This window comes from Hoplias malabaricus, chromosome 3 (genome assembly GCF_029633855.1).
Source record: "Hoplias malabaricus isolate fHopMal1 chromosome 3, fHopMal1.hap1, whole genome shotgun sequence".
NCBI lineage: Eukaryota > Metazoa > Chordata > Actinopteri > Characiformes > Erythrinidae > Hoplias > Hoplias malabaricus.
In genome coordinates, this window is record NC_089802.1 from 46,565,342 (window position 1) to 46,587,149 (window position 21,808).

The window sequence follows — 21,808 nt, forward strand, 5'->3', positions numbered from 1 at the left end:
TCCTTTCTGACCAAATGGTATGCGACATTAGGTCTTTAAAGGTTTTTTTTTTAGCTAAATTAGCATTGTCTTTCTGAAAAATCTAAAACACAGGCCCTGACTTTCTGAGGTCATAAAAAGTCACAGGGCATATCCTGAAAATTGAAAAGGGATTTACTCTATGCTTTATATGTGACTGTGGCCAATTCTGGTGACCTCCTAAATTCCCATAAAATTATAACGCACTCACTGTGTGTAACTAAGTGCTATATATTTAACTATAATTTATTCACTGAATTTAATCCAGAAATTAATTAGTTTAAATATTAACGTGTTACTGCTTCCCTCCCATTAAATATCAGCCAAAGGCCTGGTTCTGTGAAAAGCTACCTGGATGTAGCTGAAAACAAAGGCAAGACGAAATGATACAAAATATTTTATTGCAACTAAATAATATAGAACATATATAATATTCTTTTTTATAAACACATACAATAAATAAAAAAACTAAATAAATATTAAATATCTTCTAAAAGAGCTGAAATAAGACATGTAAACATTGTTTTTCATTATTATATACAATATGCTTTTCAACTCTATTTTTTTTCAAAGAAAATCCATAAGGCTTAAAAAATTTGAACATTTCCTAGCTATTATTTAATTACCGTAATAGAAAATAGACTTCACCCCCTCAAATATACAATGAGTTAGTATTGCAACACCCTTAAGTCTACAATTTTTTTAACATGAGGCTTTACTGCAGTGAATGAACACCAAGCTGAAATGACAGATAACCTGCAAGGAAAGGCCAGACCATCACAGGTAGTCCCCTACTGATCTTCTGATTTGGCCAACGTATGAAAAAACAGTACAAAGTGAGGGTCTGTCTTGTCATTGTATACAGTTACAAAACCCACAGCAAGTAACAAAATAGTAAAAATAATAAATTTATAAACATCAGTCCTTTCCTTTTCAGTCAATATTCAGTTCATTGGTCCCACATTAAGTCCATTTTAGGACGGAGGGCGATCTGGGTGGTTTTATCCAGCGCTTTAACTTCACTATACAGTCTGAGGACAGTTTGTTGGTGCTTGTCAGAGTAAGAGTTTTGAATAGTGCTGCTCTGTTGAATCTGTCACACTGCAAACACATCCACAGGACCAGTAGGTTCTTGAAGGCCCAGTATGCTGTAGGCTATTCTCTTCTGGTGACCTGGCAAATGCACCCCAATCTTCTTGATATCCCTGCATTAAAAGAATGAGATGTGTGAGCCTAGGATGCATTGGGTGATATTTTATTATTAATAAGACATGGTGATACTGTTTACTTACTCAGTCTTTAAGTGCAGCACCTGCTCCATGTTTATGATACCAGCATGAGCAAAAGCTTGTTTATATTGGCCCATCTTTATAGAGTCCAGCCATTCATCCACAGACCTGAAGGGAGCGCCATCATTTCCACTAGTGCTCGGCAGGCGAATGGATACACTGAGGGAATAAAACTCACTTAGCTTCATAAAACTCACAATATGGTTATTAAAAAAAAAAAAAAAGCCTACCAATCCCTAACACCTCATTACTACTACCAAGGGCATTGCCCCTTTATTTAAACATTTAATCTCCTGTATTAGAATTAGAATTCAGGTGTGTAATGAAAGGTTTATGTACTTACCGTAGGTCAACATTGGCGATGGCTGTAAGGGATTCAGGGTTGCGCAGCAGCTTGTCAAGCAGATTGACAATGTCGAGGAAGCGTGGGCGTTTGGAGCGATCCTGCATCCAACACTGCAGCATCAGCTGGTAAATAGCAGAAGGACAGTCCATTGGCGCTGGCAGCCTGAAGCCTTCATTTATGGCTTTCATCACCTAAGAGAGAAAGAGGAATGTGAGGTCAACTCCCTGCTCTGTAAACTCACACCCACTGAGTAATAGCACTTCAATAAACATTATTAAACATACATTTCCGCATTTGTAGATGTATGGGTACATGTACGTGTTATGCATATACAGTATGTCTAACTTATACATATTTTCACCGTAGGAGCAAACCCTTCTAATCACCTCTATTGGTTGAAAATATTATGTAAATGTACAGTGTGTTATACTTATAACACTTGGGGCTATATGTTTATTGTTTCATTATTTGGCTGCATTATATTTTTATTTATGATGCTGAGTGAGAGAGATCTATCATTCAACTAGAGCAATATTAAAAACATGCTTGGTAAACAGATTCTGTACCTCATGGTTGCTCATGTCCCAGTAGGGTCTCTCACCAAAAGCCATCACCTCCCACATGACTATGCCAAAGCTCCACACGTCACTCCCTGAGGTGAACTTTCTGTATGCTATGGCCTCAGGTGCTGTCCAGCGAATAGGAATCTTTCCACCCTAAGAGACAGAACCAAAAAAACAAAACATCTCAAAAATCAGAATCAGAATCCGTTGTAATTCTATGCTCAGCCAAATGTTTATCAGGAATAAAGAGGCTTACACTGGTAGTGTAGGTGCCCTCAGGGTAGTCTTCCAGCACACGCGATAGACCAAAATCCGACACCTTGCACTCCAAGTTGCTGTTGACCAGAATGTTACGTGCTGCGAGATCTCTGTGTACATAGTTCATGTCTGAGAGATACTTCATCCCTGCTGCGATGCCACTGAGCATACCCACCAACTGGTAGGATGAAAGCTCCCCATCATGGTCCTGTACATTAAATTAGAGACAGACATTAACTTGTGTTGCATACAATGAATTAGAAATATCAAGATCAAAAGAAAGCAAACCTTCAAAACAGTAACTACTGAGAATCTACTCTGAATTTGTTACATAGTATAAACAGCAGAAAAAGAGTTTTTTTTAGACAGTGATGATCTAATTTAATGTCTCAGACCTACCCTCAGGTACTGATCCAGAGCACCATTCTCCATGTACTCAGTGATGATCATGGCGTGTTTGACTGAAATTAGAAAAAAAAAAACAAGAGAGATCTAATTAGAACGTGGCACACAGTCAGAATCCACAATGATATGACTTTCTGAACATGCAAAATGACTCGGCTGAGTGGGTGCTTGGAGATGGAGAGCTGTGATGTTGATGATGAGCCTTTACACGTACATTTGGTGACAACCCCCTCCAGACGGATGATGTTCTGGTGGGAAAACTGGCCCATGATGCTGGCCTCGCTCAGAAAGTCCTGCCGCTGCTTTTCTGTGTAGCCGGGTTTCAGAGTCTTTATGGCTACGGCAACCTCACTGCGCCCTGGCGACTTTAACAAACCACGGAAAACCTCACCAAACTCTCCTAAAAGACAAGAGAAAAACATGCATGTTGACTTACTGTATAACAGCTTCTTTGAAATAAATAAATGCATTGCTTTTTTTAAAGAGATAATCTCAGCTATTTTCAAATTCAAAAATAGACATCAAAACACACCCTTAGGTCTAATGTGACATGATTGTAATGTGTGATTGTGTAATCTGTGATTAATTGTTCAACATACCGGCTCCAATAACCTTCTGCTTGGTGATGCAGTTGGGGTGAATCTCTGTTGCAAACTTGAGAATGGCTGTACAGGGGTCTTCATAAGTGTGAGGATCCACATAGGTCTTCAGAGGCTGCAGTTTTTCTGTGATGGAGTAAAGCAAAGCATATTTACAGAATATTCATATTTTGTATGTGAAATATCTGTGTGTCACTTAGATGAGGCTGTCTGTAACACATGAACCTTTGAGATAGCATATATGTTCAACCAAATTCATACCTGGACAGGCAAAGTAGTCGCCTCCGGTTCTCTGTCGGACATGTGAATTCAGCCTCCTGATAACAGAAGGGGCATGGTCAAATTACACTTGCACATTAGTGCTATCAAGATTATTTTTTAATGAGAATAGCTTTAGATCAAAGCAGGAATGTAAACAGGAGATCAGTGGGTGGAGAGGGTGAGGCATACAGAGTTTAGGTCTGGGAAATCCTGTACTGATGTTGAGGAGGAGATATGATAAGGACAGAAAGAGAAGAGGGGGAAAAAAATGATGAGGGCCTCTCTCACCTTTTGTGCAGAAACAAGATGACCCCCACGATAAGCAACATGACTCCACCCCCAGCGATGGCACCCATGGCGATCATGGAAGTGCCTTGTGTTTCCGACTCTGCTGTTGCACAGAAACAAAATATGATTTACATACAAAGCTTGGTTTTATTCCAACGTCAAATATTTCAGACATATACAGTCGACAACAACAACACATTCATGTTCTTACCCAAAGGTAGAGTCTCAAACTCATGCTCTGCACTGTGGCTGCTGGGATGGCCCTCTGGTGTTAGTGTCTGAACACGAAACACATACTTAGTGCCAGGCAAGAGGTCATGAATCTGGACTGAATTTTTCTCCAGTTTCAGAACGGTGTATGTTGTGACGTCCTGCTCTGGCTGGGCCTCCTGAAGAATTAACAACAGAAGAAACTTCAGTGAACGACAAATTAAAAGAAATCAAATCAGATTTTGAAATCAACAACGACAAGGATGTGGATAGAAACACTGATGGTGTAAATACCTTAATGCGGTACATGAGCTCATAAAGAGGCGAAGGGTGGGAGACTGTGCGCTGATCTACAGCCCAAGACAGAGTCAAGGTAGTGGGGGTCCTGTCCACCACTCTGAGGAACGTCACTTTAGGAGGGTCTGCAAAAAACATTGAAAAATTATTGTAGATCTTATGGACTTTTACTATATTAACACATAAACTGATATACACATTGGACACCAAACATCAGATATTTGCCAAATGTCATTCCAGCTACACATCACTAATATCAGTTTATCTGTTCTTAATACCCAAGTTACCCTCAGAATTCCCTTGTGTATACAACATTTTGGACACCAGACCTGACTGATTAATTGACAGAAATGCCTTACTTGTAAAGTGTAGCACCGTTGTGATGCTGTCTGTGGCTTTTTGACGGCTGAACTGGGACACTCCATTCAAGGCCTCCACTGTGAATGTGTAGTTAATGTGTGGCTCCAGCTCACTGATTATAACCTCAGGGTCACGCAAAGCTGTGAGAGCAGGCTCAAATCGCACTCTCCCGCCACAGGGCACACACAGAGCGCCATCACAGCGCTCACACCCTACATTGTAGTTGACATCGTTCCTGCCGCCTGTGTTGCTTGGAGGTTTCCAGGTCAGTTGTACAGTCCCTACAGTAAGGTGAGGTGTGAATGTCAAGTTTTCAGGAGGGCCAGGTGGACCTGAAGGAGAGATTTACAATAGTTTCAAGGAGCCCAAAGAAATGTCTCATGTCTGTAAGTTCTCATGCCTGATTTATGTAGAATGTGTCAAAAGCAACTCATCGATGTGGGAAGAAAATGTTGTTCATCTGGATTGGTAGCTTTTTAAGAGAACTAGAACATACTCTCTTAATGTAACTTGACCAGTCAATTTTTTTCTACAAAGCACTACATAACTGAATGTATTAATACAAGTCATCAAGCCTGAACTACTCACCAGAACAGGGTGCTGAGCTGGGGTCAGTAGGGGCTCGGTAGAAGCCCTCCAGGCAAGGACATAGGAGTGCTCCAGGCCCTGAGTGTTGGGTGTTTTCTGGGCAGATTTTACATGGTTCACTGGAATCCAAGCTCTTGTAGTAGCCTTTTTCACATACTATAAGACATAGGAGAGAATATTTGTTAAAAATATTCTAAATTTCTAAAGTATCTAAATTTCTACCATAAAACACAGTTAAGAGAACAGGTAAGGGGGGTATATACGCTAAATGTGTGAATAATTTCCATAATGTTAAAAATATTTTTTGTTTTTGCAAATATGTTTTCACTGAGTGTGTTGATGTTACATATTTTAATTAAAACATATCTTCTTTCCAACTGCCTGGCATTTTTTTCTATCAGCTTAAACCTGGCTCAGGTGTCAGGGCAGTTAATACAAAGTTCTGGGGATTTTTATTTTTACTTCCTGGAATTTGCCACTGGTTAGTCATATAGAAATTGCGCACATATTTGAATCAAGCAAATTCTTTGCTACTGATATATTCTAGAGAATTCCACCAATGCTAATTCATATAAAGCTTTCTTTTCAGATTTGCTCTTCACCACTATTTTGATCCCTGTTTTGCACTCATCAAGAACACTGAACACAAAAGTGAAATCTGCATTCTGGGCATGTAGACATCTAAACTAAAAGAAAAAAAAAACAGCCTTAGAACCAGTCTAAGGCTTGAGTTCCTGTCAAACTCAACACTTCAAAGCTCACAGCTACTTAAGTGATACAACTGCAGGAGGTCACTGTTATCCCCTGTGCCCATCAACGAAGAACAATAGGTGCAAATGGATTCACACTGGCTGGGATTCGGACAGGATGAATCCATCAACGACGACACAAATCCCCACAAATATACTTATCACACCAGGACAGTGGCCCTGCAGTGTTTCCAGCTTCCAACAAAAAAAGTGAAGCAGTTAAGAGCGTGAGAAGTAACCAACATATTTAAGCAGGGAATAAAAGCAGGGCGGCAGAAAAGCTTTGAGCCCCGCAGGTGCACTATACAGGGCCGTGAGGACGTCCGTTGGACAAAACAGGATGCGGGGAATTGCAAGCCTGTATAGGCTTTATCCTCTCCTCCTTTCCTTCCTGCGGCAAAAGGATGACAACATGCTTGCAGTGAGAGACTCCGGAAAAGAGGGACGCGGCAACATCGGCAATCATTAAGAAAAAGGATGTTGGAGGATCCTAATTCTGAAGCACGTGAACAGTACATAGAACAGGCTTTTGATGCTATATGTACCATTAATGAGCACAAGAAACTCATAAGTTGGCAAAATGAGTTAGACTATGGGTTCTACATTTGAAAGGGTCCATGACCTCCCCCCCAGGGGCATCCTTTCAGCCATTGCCTCAAACAATGGGATGGAGTTTCAGTTTGACGAGCAGTAGGTGGTGCGGGTGTGCAAGTGTGAATGGGCCTGGCGCTTAAGGATTGCTGACAGAAGTTCTCTCGAGGGGATTTTCCACAGGGCTTTAGGTATTTTCTGTGTGTGTGTGTGTGTGTATTGTGGGGGGTGGAAGAGATGTTCGCATATGAAAAGTAGAGTCCCCTTTCACTTTGTTTGAAGTTGGGAGTGAGAGGAAAAACTCCCACTAAATTGTAACACCCTGAGTTTGGATTGTGTCTAAGAAAGGTGTCTGGATCCCTCTGACCCTCTCACTTCTAACTAGTGTTAACTTTTGTTCCACTTGTATAGTTTAGGAATAGTGAACTTGACTGACATCCATGCAGTTAAAAATAAGTTGTAGGCTACAAGCCTGTGAATTCAATGTATTAAAAGAGGATTAAAACAGATTCTCAGACGCTGCGAAACAATGAATTCTCTCCCAGACTTCAGTGACTGCATCTAATCAGCTCCAAAACCCACACACAACATCACAATAGTGTGGGCAGCTCACACGTAATGCTCATATTTCTTATGTCATATTTGGCAACACAAGCTGATAGATACACACACGGAGCTACAGCAGCGGTCCATTTGGCTTGGGCCCGATGTGGGCGGACACAGCTATGGTGAACATCAGAGTGTAGGAAGAGTGAAGACAAATGACTAACCCTGTTTTTACACCCATTAAACATACTTTCCAAAAGTTTTGGAACATGGAATGGGTGACTGGCGATCTGATAAGCCAGTGCAATATTACAGACTTTGCCCTCTGAAGTCATATTGTCATAAGCAACGCAGTACACAAAGAGACTAGTCAGAACTCTGTGGGTGGAAGAGTCAGTGGTTAAAATAATAATGCCTCCCATGTAAAAGGCTTGAAAAATATGACAGAGCCAAATAAGTGGTCCCTGGAATGTGTTGTTTTCCTAACAAACTGACGTGAAAGATCAACAGAGAATCCAGACAAATTTTATTCTTTTCATATGCTCTGTTAGATCACTTTGAATTTGGAGGCACTTCTACTGCTGTAACACTAATCTCTACTAATCTCTAGATTTCATTGTTCATTGAGATTTATCACTGTAATGACTAGTTAACAACTGCCCATAATTGGATTCAGGAAACTTCAAAAGATTGTGTATTTAAAATCAGTTATAGGACATACCTATTTATGTTTAGAGCCCACAATATATATAGCCTGGTCTCTGGCAAACAATGCAGCCATATCACCTTCAAATACTACTCAATATTTCTTTAAGCCCTTGTTCAAATTAGCCTCCACCCCCACTCCTGCCTGTTAGCCAGTCACAAAAGTGTCTGTTCAAGAGTGGCAGGTGGTGATAAGCCTAGAAGAACAGAAGTCATGCAAAGAAAGAGACGCTCGTAAAACTCCAATGAGAACAATGTCACTAGCAACTTTATTGTCTCTCTGTTTGGGGGTTAAGCACCTTCTCTAACAATGAATGGTCCAAGACTTCTGCTCCAGGGCAGTTCCCCCAATTCCCAATTAGCTTCAATGATTACATGGCTTTCATGGAGCCAAATGTTACAACCATAAAGTGATAAGTTAGTGACATAAAAGTGAATGTGGAAGTAGTTGGTGAGCCAAAAGCATTTGAACCAATATTTGACCTAACAATGAGAAGTGTAAAAATGTAGTGCGTGGGGGGGGTGGATGACACGGGCCGACACAAAAGCCAGTTGTGGAGTCTGGGCTTGCGTGCTCATTCCTGACTTGTGCCATCATTCAAAGATAACAAGACGCCCCTCTCATAATCACATCCCTCCCCCAGGCCTCGTCACTCAGTCATCTACCAAAGATGGCATAAAATATTCAAAGCGTCTCCTGGAAACAACACCATGCTGGAAGCTTTTGTGAATGTACAATTTTCCATAAAACAACATACCACTGAAAACTTCCCATTTCCTCATGAACCGATGGTCTGTTTCAGGTGCAGCCTGTCGGATCTTGTTAAAACAGCAGAAGCCAAGGTCCACAGAACATTCCTTCCTGAGCTTTTCCTTACTTATGATTTCCATACAGAGCTGCCCCATTTTCGTTGTATAAAACACCATTTACTCTTTACAATGTGTTAAAAGTTCATGTTGAAAGGGCACAAAGGTACATGCAAATCTATATCAATGTATTAATTTACCATTAATATTTCTTTCTGTAAAGTTACAATTACAGAGGCGTAAGGTATTGTTCTGACAAAGAAAAAAAAGGAGAGGTAGACAAAATGTTCTGAAGAATCATTTTGGTGGTGTTCTTAGTGAAGGAAACACTAAGGGAAATTGTAAAACCTATGCATTTTGGAAACAAACCTTAAAATAAAAAGCATAAAACAGACCATCCCACTTTCATGAGTAGTTAAAGGATGTAAGAGCTTCACTCAGCAGCCCCCTGCTCCCTTTATCTTTGACAGGGTTTGGGGTTTCAGCTGGCCAGAATGAGAAAACCTACATTTCAACACTGCTGAGTTAAAGCCATATTTCTCACCACTACAAAAGGCGTCTAGAGCTGCAGCCCTCAATTACACGATAACTGACTCAGTGTAGCAAGGGTGTGCCAAGAGCCTTCCCTGTAATCTGTGGTGAGGTGTAGTCATAGAAACACACATACAGAAACAAGGTAGTATTCAGGTAATTCTAGTCCTGCCCACTGAGTCACTTCAGCTGCCGGATGACATGAGAAATCATGAATGAGATAAGCCTGGGAAAAATCCCATTAAATACCTAAATCATTCTATCATGAAAGCCCAAAGCAAAGGGACATGTCCGGTTTATTACCCACTGCTTGGTGCCATACTAGGAAACCTACTTTAACTTTAGGAGTCCACAAATGGGGTCTACATGCTCAAACCCATGTTAGGTGATTGTGAGTTAATGCCACGGCCATCCACAAGCAGGAAGCTGAAGAGAGGAATTGTGTAATGGGACATATATACTTTTAATTATGATTTGTTTATCAAATTCAGGTTAACCTTTAAATAGTGATCTAAGCTCATCTAATTTCTTTGAAGTTGAGCTGACATTTTTTTAACAGTGTACCAAGGGGGGAAAGAGCAGTTCCTTTTACAAGAGAGAAAAATTCTCATGGTGTCAGTTAAGGATTCATTCCTTTGTAAAACCTATGATATCTATAAAAACCAGTTCTACTGTCTCCCTCCCTCATGCTCCACAATCATACTTCTCTGTGGGTAAGCTGGTATCTTCAAACTTCCTTCCTAAACACTAAACACACACGGATCGGAAATAAAATGTGAGCAGGTGAGAGGGTGTGGACGAGGCAGACATTCCTTTACACTGAAGTCATGCTCTCTGTCTTCCACACACACTCACAAGCCACTATTCGGGAGGCGCTGTGGTAAGCGCACTACACACTTAGGCATCTTTGCGCACTTGCACGTTTGGAAAAAAAAGTCTGGGCCACCCACACAGTCTTGCAGTTGTTCCCCATTATCCTGCTAGATCTGTCATTAAAAAGGCTTATTTCACATTAAATAAATGACATTCTATCTAATGAAACTAATAAGAAGAAAAATAGGACTTTTTCATAGACCATGTTTCATAAAAACAATTTTTTTTTTAAATATATAAAAGTAAACTATTCTAAATAATAAGAAGAACTAACTCTTCTGGATATAAAAGCCCCCATCAAGACTGCATTCCCAACATGCTCTGAAATGTTATGCCTGAGTTAAGAGCTAAAGTTAAATGATCTTCCACCAACTGAGCTGTAAGTGATCCTGGGAGTTTGCAGTAAGCCTCAGCTGGCTGAAGGGGCCTGGACAGCCTAAAACGCTTCGACAGACCAGTAAGGTATGTCTGAGCTAAGCCTTTAAAACTTTAAACAGAACACCGGTGTAAAACTTAATAAGCTCAAGCTTTTGTTTCCTGTAAAATCACAGCAGAGTATAGTGTTTGGAATGTGGGATATGAGTATCTCAGTACAGGAAGAAATGACTGAAATGAACATACAGACACATACAAACAGTCTTACCTCTGCAAGTCTGTCCCACAGCCTGATAGCCGGCTCTGCACTGGCACTGCCCAACGGGCACAACCCACTCTCCCTCGGCAGTGCAGTACATTCGCGGACTGGCCTGTCCCACCACCACTGCATCCTTCACGCAGGTCCCAGTGACCTCAGCCAGGGCTCCAGCTGTCACTCTCTCAGGGAAGGTGGCCAGGCTCTGCTGGGTGGCTGGACACGTAGTGTAGAACACTCTGACCCCCAGGAGAGCCACGCATGCTCCAATGTCCTGGAAGGCCAGGTAAAAACCTCGTCTGGACAGTGGCCCAATGATCTTGGTCTCCACATTTACCCGCACTGAGGCCCGGCCACTTCCTCTGTTCGCCGTCACTTCATCAGGAGCCACTGTGGCAATCTTGCGGAACTGACCCTTACGGAAGTTGGTCCCCACGTCAGTGTCTGTTTCAGACAAGTAGAGGCCAAAGGTCTCTCGGCACGTGGGGGAGGCACCGCCGAAGGTGTTGCAGTCACGAACGACGAATTTCAGCTCTACAGACACACGCAAAGCTTCAAGTGGGCGCTGGATGAAGGTGGTCCGAAGCCAATTGTCCTGTTCAGAGTCACTGGCCACATTGCACACGCTGTAAGTGTAGAGGAGGGAGCCATTCACTACAGTCTGGACTATCTCCCACTGAGAAAGAGAGAAAGTGAAAAGGAGAAAGCAATTTTTAATTTTCATTAATGATGAGTGATTCCAAACTTTTGAACCATAGCACATGTATTCCTACATAAATTCCTCACACAAACTTAGTTGTCATATTTGAAAGAATGAACTCATATTTCACCTGTGTTACATATCAGACACCTCAGTGTGGGTGTGGGAATTACATGCCTTGGCATGTCTCTCACCAAAGGTCTACTTAGGTGTATCAAAGAGAGCAAAGACACACAAGCCACCATGAAATAACAGCCCTCCTCTTTCCCACTCTTGATATCTAAAACTCCCTCTTCCCTTGCCTCTCACAAAGGCACTTCAACAGCAGCTCAGGCCAGGCATGTGGACCTCAAAGGCCTTGTGTGGACACAGTGGCTCAAGAGCTCAGAGAAACAAGGGGCGGCCTCCAACATCAGAAAGAGAAAATGACAGGACTAGCATCCAAAAGAGTAATTAACACCCCCCCCCCCCCTTCCAGGGTGAGTGTGTGAATGCCTCGAACTTGGTCTTAAACCTGTTGAGCTGTCTCGAAGAGGGGGGCAAATTTGGAGTGTAAATCTCTGGTGAGACCTTGGAGCGACTGCAAGAATCCACAGATGATTCTCGTAATCCCAACGCCTCTGCAGAGGAAAAAGGCTCACTCACTGCCCCAACCACGTCTCCATTTCCTCCAGTCCCTCAGAAAGGAAACCACATGACTAAAGATAGAGGACAGCACACTCTCTCTTACATAGGCCATGGTGTCTTTCTTTCTCCTACTGTATATAACACTGTTCATGGGTTCCATTGAGCCATATAACTATTCATAGGATAAAGTGAGCCATGTGAACCACAAAAAAATGTAGTCTGTTTTTATACACAGTACAGAATTGGGCACTCAAAAGCAACGCTTAATACCATATATCTGGACAGAGAATGTGCTTTTGCTTGTAAAGAGGCTAAATATTATTAGAATAAATGACAAAAGCATAATAAAGTAAAAAAAAAAAACACATTATTAAACAGGCACTGATATATTACAAGCTTTTAGAAGAATAACATTTGGTTTCATATTCCTTGGGGACTTTTATAATTACTATATTTAATAACCTCTCTTTTAGTAAACCTGTATAATAAGAACTGAATAGAAATACCAGGTGTAAAAAGGATTATTTATATTATGACTGTTTTTGTGATTTAACCTATATCTATATTAATAGCAATTAAATCTAATTTTGTCAGATGCCAAAAACATTCACATATTTCTTCGTAACATATAGAGTTTACAAATTTTCAAATGTTATTAATAAAGCATATGTCCCATTCCTTTGTTGTTGTTGTTTCAAATATCACAGCCAGGACAATGCACATTATCTGAGTAACAAAATGTTCAACATGAACAGCTGGGAAGTTTATCACTTGATACAAGGAAATGTGATTCAGAATGAGGTGAAGATTTAAGAGCTGTGGTTTTACCCTGACTCATGGATGTAATGCCTTTGAAATGTGGAAAATGGACCATGTCATTGGAGCGGAAAAGTGGACAAAGGTTCAAAAAAACTATCTTACCCCTTCTTCATTTGGTGAGGTCAACCAGCCCAGCTCTCCTCCGGCTGCCTTCATATCAAGCAGAATGTCTAAGGAGACATGCGTTATCAAATTTAACAAACATAGGCCATGATATGATTCAAAGCAAGTTGAGGCAGGGATTTTAGAAGGACACCAGAACTGAACAATGTAAATTCAGATGACTCTGCACTCATACACCAGTTTATATGATTCACTCAAAACCAAAAATGTAAAAATTAAGAAATTTTAACTTAAATTTGAACAGGCTGAATCTTCCCTAGGTAAAATGTCAAGTCATTAAAGAGTTGTAAATATCACCTCTATCCCCAACAAGTGCACTAAATGTGTAATACATTTTGAAGTTGAACACAATAAATGTGTTTTAAATATTTAGAAAGTTACATAAGCTGTTATTTCATACACTACACAGCACGTTTCATAGGACGTAGGGAGACATGAAATTCCGCCTCAAGACTACAGCAGGAATTTTAGGCATTTTTGACACAAGACACTGAATAAAAGAAAACAAAAAGATTTTAAAAGGCTACTTACGCTCTTTAGAGTCGATTCCAATAAATAGATTATTAATAAATAGACAGAAGAAGAATGAGAGACTGTGTACACGACTATAATCCATGTTTCTGCTCTTTAGTTTCACTCCCCGAACTCATCTGTGGTAAACCGGCGGCAGCGGAGCGCCTGTCTCTGGGAGGCTCTTTCACACTGAGAGAGAGCAACTCATTCATGAGAACACTAGCGGAGTAAGTCCCGCCCCTTCACCACCCCTGGTGAGAAAGGGGCGTGGTCACAGTTTGATGGCTGAGTTTCCGGCACCTGAGAAATGTACCTCGGAAGTTTGCCTTCAATCCATTTTATGAGAAGAGTAAAGAGATCTGAGCAAACAAACTGAGTAACTCAACACCACTGAGGTTGACAGAGAAATACAATACATCAAACATGTTCAAACTATCACTGAAAACTCACACAGGATTTTAATGAACCGTCTACGTTCAATTGTAGAGTTGAAACCTGATACCACAAGAAGGAATGCGTTAGGTCGCAGTTTCTTACCGGTAAAAGTGTTATTAATCTGTCTGATACCACTAAGACAGAAAGTAAACTGAATGTGCGAAACTATATGACGTTTATTATAGATCATTTTTAAAGGCCTTTAGACTCGATACTGTGGGTTGAGTGATACACAAAACACATCCTAATGCAGTAAAGAAAAGCCTCAACGTAGTTTACATATACAATACTGGTCAGATATGTTATATTAAACAGTCAAAATACTGTTTTATTTATTTAAAATAATCAAAATTATTTATGAGTAAGTCATTTTAGATTCATACAGCAGTATCACAAATTTTTATTTATTTTACATGTTTATTTATATTTTTAAATGCATTTCTGTTTGGTTTATGCATAACATTTTATTAGTATTGAACAAGTCGCCTACAATAATGCATGCAACCTTCCCTGTAATTGGAAATTATTCTTAGGGGCTCACATATAAGTTCATATTTTCAAAGTTTTCTTCATATGCTGCTCTCTAACAAAGTCCAGAAATGACTTAATATCCTATTATTTATTAGGAAAATGAATTTGTAATTGTTTTATAAAAAGCCCAGTGATTGAATTGTAGGTCACTGTGTGTGTGTGTGTGTGTTTGTGTAATATAAATCCCTTCTCCTCCCTGTCCACTTTGCTGTGAAAAACTGCACCCTGGTGCCTCATTGAAAGTGGTTTCAAAGAAAGATGATAGAGGAGTGACCTGAATAATTGAAGGGAGTATGAATAGTCCAATTTTTTAATGTTCTATTTCAAATTAGAGTTCTGAAGGATTTTCACTCTTATATTATACACAGTACAGGAATTTACAGGTCTAAGGTTGCCTTAAACATGCTGAAAATATTTTGCCGACCTAGCCTTCCTACAGCGTTCCCACGACAAAAGACGAAGGGTCGAGTGGGAGTGCCTCTATGAATGAATGACTACTAATGACTTCAAGGGGTATGAATATGTAGACACTGAAATTGGTTGGACAAAAGCATTGCCCAGCAACGCAGAGGAATTTGTGAGTCAAGCCCCCTTTGTGCAGCGGTCTGTCAGAGTCCCTTGACCTGAGAGTCAAACACAAGCTGACTTCTTCTCAAGGGCTTAGGGGCTGCCTGTATTGTGTCAAGTGCCTATGAATATTCATTAGACAGAAACTACAGAGAAAAGATTTCTGCCTTAATTTTGGACAAACTCATGCAGACAATAATGTGAATTCAGCTTGAATGGAAATCAACTAATGCAAACTTTTAGATGAGTGCTGAGGACAAAATACTGAAAGATATAACAGTTTTTCATAGTCACTGAATAATTACTCAGATGGAGGTTCTGTACAACAGTTCATGATAATTAATGATTTTAGTCTAATCTAAACAATATGTAATGCACATTTTAATGCTAAGGAAACCAATACATCAAGAGGTATCAAACTGCCTACTAGCAACTGTTATCTTCACTTGAATGTTAAAAAACATGTAGTGATTCTATGTACATGTGTTCATGTAAAATAGATGATTAATGATTTTGTTCTGTTTGGTTTGTTGGGACAAGACACTCACGTTACGCAGGACATTTGTCTTGAGCAAATGAGGTGCCACAGCCATTGAGATGGACTCACAATGCAAAGGTCCCCTTTTCACTCGAGTGCCATGTGCATAGCAGGAGCCTGGAGTTTTCAAGCTCACTCCCACCATTCTTCACAGGGCGGTCTGCTTCTTTTATTCTCGCCCCCCCTCTGCGGCACCCTGTGCCACGCATCAGCCCTGACAAAGCAGTTCGCACAAGGGGGCTGGGTCTGAGCTTAAGGGGTCACGAAACAGCAGTAGTACCGACACAGCGAGGTCATTTCACTCTCCCTCCCCCTCCCTCCCGCTCATCTCCTCTTCCAGAAGCTCTCAGCTCAGAGACCCCAGTGGCAGCGTGCTATTGTGTGCAGTGCTGAGTACGTCTGCTCCTCAAAGGCTTTGTTAACGGTCACAGCACTCTGCTGAACTCTCAAGTAGTTTGTTGTGGTGGTGGAGGTGGTGTGAGATATGTGTTAAAAACATATGGAGGGCTGTTAACACATTTTAACTTCACAGTTAACAAAACTAGTCTTGAGGTCCTTGCACAAGTTTCAGAGTCTATATCAGGTTACTGTTTGTTGGAAACCAAGAGCACCTTATGTATTGTACATAGATCTATACATATTCCCCTACTCCCGGATGTTTTATACAAAATCCTTCCTATGTTTCAGGCAAGGCAAGGCAAGGCCAGTTTATTTATACAGCACATTTTATACACAATGGCAATTCAAAGTGCTTTACAAAAACAATAATGGAAAAGTAAAACAATTAAAAATAAGAATTAAAACATACAAGGCATTTAAACCAAGTAAAATGTTGATATAAAAGAAAAGGCAATAAATTAGAGTTATGTATAAAACAATGTGTATTACAGAAAATTATAATATAAAGTATGCAGCACAGCAAGCTCATAGCTCAGTTTAAAATAGCTGTAAGCCTGCTGGATAGCTTACACAAAGTCCTCCATAATACACACAGATTTATACATAGCTCCTCACCACATAATTGTAAACATAGTCCGATGTGTTATACATAATTGTACATCCATGTTTTATAAAAATGAATACATATACCATATTGTGTTTTGTATGGTATCACATATAATTTTATACTTTCACCTATATTTATTTAATGCATAATTTTATAATAAGCTCAGCACTGAACAGAAATAATATATGTATACCATTACTTGCTGAGTTCAAGCCAGATGTTTGTTTGTCAACATCTTTTGTCTAGGCTTATATATAATCTCTGTCTGAAAAGGGGATACAATACCTTAATGGGTTAATGTGTAAGAGAACAAACAGAAGGTCTCTAGATGTAGCATTTGCATCTGGAGCATGCTGCCATTATCTCTGAATGTAAATGACTAAAGAAGTCTCAGTGCCAGTGAAAGCAAGTCACCATGAGGCTACAAGAGAATTAAGAAACTGAAACTAATGTCAAAAGCATCAGAAACTGGTTGTAACAGCAATGGCCACATTTAGTCCGGGCAAATCATCACCATTAAAGAGTGTCTACCACAAAAATGCTATGCCATCATTGTTGCAAAGAATACACAACATAGACAGTAAGTATTTTGTCCAAATATTTATTATTACCCCTATACCTGGGACTATGTACAGAAAGGGCTATGCTTCCTGTATGGCACACCCAACATACAGGGGTTAGACAATGAAACTGAAACACCTGTCATTTTAGTGTGGGAGGTTTCATGGATAAACTGGAGCAGCCTGGTGGCCAATCTTCATTAATTGCACATTGCAGCAGTAAGACCATGTGCATCCAATGGTTCAAACATTGTGTCCTGAAGGCGGTGCCGTGTATCAGGACGACAATACACCAATACACACAGCAAGACTGGTGAAAGATTGGTTTGATGAACATGAAAGTGAAGTTGAACATCTCCCATGGCCTGCACAGTCACCGGATCTAAATATTATTGCATCACGTAGTGACCTGGCCACTATCCTGCAAGAAGAATGGCTTAAAATCCCTCTGACCACTGTGCAGGACTTGTATATGTCATTCCCAAGATGAATTGACACTATTGGCCGCAAAAGGAGGCCCTACACTGTACTAATAAATTATTGTGGTCTAAAACCAGGTGTTTCAGTTTCATTGTCCAACCCCTGTATATAAGATGGCCATATATTAAAGTAGCATTTTAAAAATAATTCCAGATTCAGTCATGATAATATACAGGAACAGATGCAGAACAACTGAAATACATCAAATTAAAATAACTTCCCAGACAAAAATTCTATTTAGTGAATTTGGCTTTCTGTAGGTTTACAAATTAGCACAAAAAAATAATAAAAAATGCAGGCTCACTGGATCAGCCATACATAAGACAAGTGTGGACTAGTAGGGTGTAAACCCTCCAGTGGAACAGTAGGATTGTGTTTCCATTATAACCTTCAGGATGAGCTGAAGTGGAACATTTGTTAGCCACAACTAATCATCCAACCTTAGTACCTTCAGGAACCCTCAGGGTTTTTTATTTTATTTTAACACACATTAAATCACCTAATCAGGACATTATTAACTATTATAAGCCAAGAAAAAGGTCTGTTAAATGACAGATTTTACATATTCTCATACTGTTTTACTCCAATGATCAAATCACAAATTTTTTTGTCCACTCACATATCATAACCTGTTTACAACTTCAGGTTATTCTTAAGGCTAATGTATGTAAATGATCTCAACATGCACCAAACAATTCTGTGCCTCATTCAGAAAGTAGTCTGGAGAGAAACACTCCTTATAACTTCAAGTGAATGGAAGGTGTTAGACTGCTCTGCCTTGTAGCGGTAAATGTGTTGTGACGTGCGACGTTACAAAAGCAACAGACTGTGTAGGTTGTGTGGAATTGTTATCATAATGTTACATTGTTTTCCCACTAAATTTGAAATTTATTTACAATTAAGTAAGAAAATGGAGGTTGTTCATGACATGTGCCTTTTAACTTTGTGCTGAATTACATTCCAGGCTGAAAAGACCTCTGGTTCAAACTACAAAAGTAATGACTAGAAAATGTAACGTGTGCTAGTGAAGAGATCCAATAAAGAAGGCAGTACACATTCGTATGCGCACGGCTGTGTACTCAGCTTGACACGAATTCCACGCTGGAGCTTGAACAAAGGAGAAAAGGAAGGAAGGCAAGTGTCAGGATGGCAGGAGGAAGAGGAGAGATTGGAGTGAGAGAAGAAGTGTGGGTGATCTACAGTACAATAGGCCTCCTGGTGCTTGCTCTCACACACACATACCAAGAGTACTGGAGCTGTGGTATGACAGTGACAGCTGGGCCTTTGCTTCTTTATATGTTCTTTTCTCCACCTCACACACACACACACCAGAGTGCACCAAAAACACTTGTCACACAACCAGGAACTCTGTTCTCTTGTTTACTGTTTACACCTTACACTGACCTCACATATTCCACATGGGAGGTCTATTTTTATAATAGTCACTCAAATCTTGGCCAAACACATTGACAAATGTGACCCAAAATGTCAACACAATATCAGTAATATTTCAGCATCATTCCAACATTTTGTTAGCATTATATTAATGTTAATGATCTTAATATCATATGAAAACAGAAGCGCCAAATTATATGAAATACTTTTATTATCAGCTGGTACCAATATTGATCAGATATTTCTTGAAACTGCATTCAAATCTAAGGAAAACTAAGGGTCCTGGATGTTTTAAAATAAATTTACAATAAAAAAAATAGTGTTGTACCATATAATCATCCTCAAGTGATTATCTAAACACTATTTCCTAGTCCAAACACTTTGAAAATGAAAATCAATATGCAAAAACCTATTTTGCATTAATAGATTTTGTGATGTCATGAATGCCAATACATTTACCTAAATCTTCAGTTTCAGACTACAGCCATTTAGCCCTGCCCTTACATAACTTTACATAAATACATAACATTACATCACACGCCGTGACTGTGGGCTATTAGTTTCAGGATTTACTTCATTTTGTTCCACCAACCTGTTATTTCCTTGGATTTTAATTGGTACTGATAATCTCTATATAAACACACAAACTTCAACACTGTCAAATTTGAGGTGGAGATCTGGTTCACAAGATCCTTGTCAGCCTACATTCAAACAGGCTCAGGTGAGCTGCAGAAAGCCAGCCTCATTATTAAAATAGGCTGACAAGAAATGTTCTTCATCTACGTAATTCAGAAACTCAGCTGATAATCACCACGAAGATGATGATGACAAGGTGTGAATATATAAGTGTCTTGATTTGTGGATCCAGCTGTCACTGTCATTAGGCAGTCTCTCTCTCTCTCTCTCTCTCTCTCTCTCTCTCTCTCTCTCTCTGTGTGTGTGTGTGTGTGTGTGTGTGGTTTGAGAGAGAGAGAGAGAGAGAGCATCAGAAACACCTGATACACAAACACTTACAGTGCTGTACCTGGGAGGTGTCTTCAGTCTGGGCTTTTTTTTACATTTTGATAATGTAATATTTACAAATTGCTTAGTCAGATACAAATACACAAATACTGGCAATTTGCTTCATATGTAAATTAGACAGGCCACTAGTAGGAGTAGTAGCAGCAGTAGCCTCACTACTGTAAAGAAATCTGAGTTTGAAAGTTTATCTCTACAATTTCACCACTCTGAATCTCAGTTATTGAGTATATATGTTTATACAGCAAGAGCTGAGAGCTCAGAGTTTGAGAGCAACATTTAAAACAGAACCAATGGTTATATACATATATACTCGCTTCACAAACATAGTAGACGCTTAATGAGTACATAAGCTGTTCAAATTATTTCCTTTTCTTTTTATGCAAACATATTGCATATGTCGTAAGAATGTGCATTCCAGGTTATGTTACTCACACAAGTTTTACTTATTTTCAAAGCACATGACTCACATAATGTGATTATTTGGTAATAATATTCATATACAGTAAAAGATAAATGTGTTTTCTCTTTTTACTCTTTGGCCATATATGTATATAAAATTCTGCATATATTTTCTAACTTGTGGTAATTAATTTGCTTGTTACATTAACCAAGTTATTTCCTTTAATTTATTAACCAGTTGTAACCATTGTTTAAGCAATGGCTCAATACTTCATTGATGAGATGAAAATGTACATATAAAGTTTATTTTAGCACTCAGCCACTAGATGGCACAAGATATACGTCTGGAATTCATCACGAGCACCAGAACGTTTCCTAAAGTAGTGAAATGACACGGAAGACACGTTTCAGTTCACTTGTCTTACTGGAGAGCAACTAAAGTAACCTGTGTATGTTTGTTTCTCCAATGAACCTGGCCTCATTTGTGTTTCGAGGAGGAAAAGTCGGTGGAGATCCCTTTTGAGAACATGGAACATACGACTTTCTTTTTGAACACAGTTTGAAAGCGGGCCAAATTTATTCGTTCGGTTTTAACACCTGCATAGATTTTAGTCATATGTTGTATTGAAACGCTTAAAAATACAAATGCCAGTAAAATATCACAAGTAAAACAAGGCAAATTGGATCTGACTGTGCTAAAATCTTCAACTTGGGTTTTGTCGTTATAACACAAACATCAAGATATTTCTGGATTATTTACCGTTTCTGGAAGTCTGTCTGAAACTTACATATAGAGTTTACACCGCCTGAATGACCAACTGTAGGATGGTAAAGGTGTATATGTGTAGCGTGTGGTTAGGTTTTTGCATGTGTGTGCTTTAGTGTACATTTTAGTTTGCACGTTGGTAGTGTGAGTTTAGTTATGAGGTAGTCTCTCTCTCTCTCTCTCTCTCTCTCTCTCATGCCACAGCATTACAACAAGAAACAATAACTAAAATATTAAAAATAAATAAATAAAAGTAATCATTTCAAAAAAAATGTCGAGAGTAGTGAATAAAACTATAATAAAATATTTTAAAAATACTATTTATATAAAATACTTAAATATGCTTATATATATAGTAAATACATCAATATAAAGGTATGTTTTATATATGTTCTCTCTCCTCTTAGAGTT

At 39.4% G+C, this 21,808-nt stretch overlaps 1 protein-coding gene across 2 annotated transcripts; it reads right to left on the minus strand.

Moving 5' to 3' along the window:
• Positions 1–473: 473 nt before the first annotated feature.
• Positions 474–13,871, minus strand: epha2a (eph receptor A2 a). Of its 2 annotated transcripts, none has more exons than XM_066663837.1 (17): positions 13,716–13,871; positions 13,164–13,231; positions 10,928–11,591; positions 5,483–5,638; positions 4,894–5,226; positions 4,532–4,659; positions 4,239–4,416; positions 4,028–4,127; positions 3,740–3,795; positions 3,479–3,604; positions 3,094–3,279; positions 2,874–2,935; positions 2,473–2,682; positions 2,220–2,369; positions 1,651–1,844; positions 1,311–1,466; positions 474–1,223 (listed from the first exon to the last, which is right to left on the minus strand). In XM_066663837.1, the coding sequence occupies exons 1-17, from the start codon at positions 13,798–13,800 to the stop codon at positions 1,115–1,117; spliced, it is 2,961 nt and encodes a 986-aa protein (XP_066519934.1). In that variant the 5' UTR covers positions 13,801–13,871; the 3' UTR covers positions 474–1,114. The 2 variants fall into 2 exon arrangements, with proteins under 2 accessions (XP_066519934.1, XP_066519933.1); XM_066663836.1 differs by having other exon boundaries at positions 4,028–4,130.
• Between the last annotated feature and the right edge of the window lie 7,937 nt (positions 13,872–21,808).

Excerpts from the sequence above, each read along its gene's own strand:
- epha2a (XM_066663836.1), bottom strand. The coding sequence starts at position 13,800 with ATGGATTATAGTCGTGTACACAGTCTCTCATTCTTCTTCTGTCTATTT. Across the intron at positions 5,227-5,482 it reads CAGCTCAGCACCCTGTTCTG|GTCCACCTGGCCCTCCTGAA; the intron begins GTGAGTAGTTCA and ends TCTCTCCTTCAG. Across the intron at positions 2,370-2,472 it reads AGGGCACCTACACTACCAGT|GGTGGAAAGATTCCTATTCG; the intron begins GTAAGCCTCTTT and ends TCTGTCTCTTAG.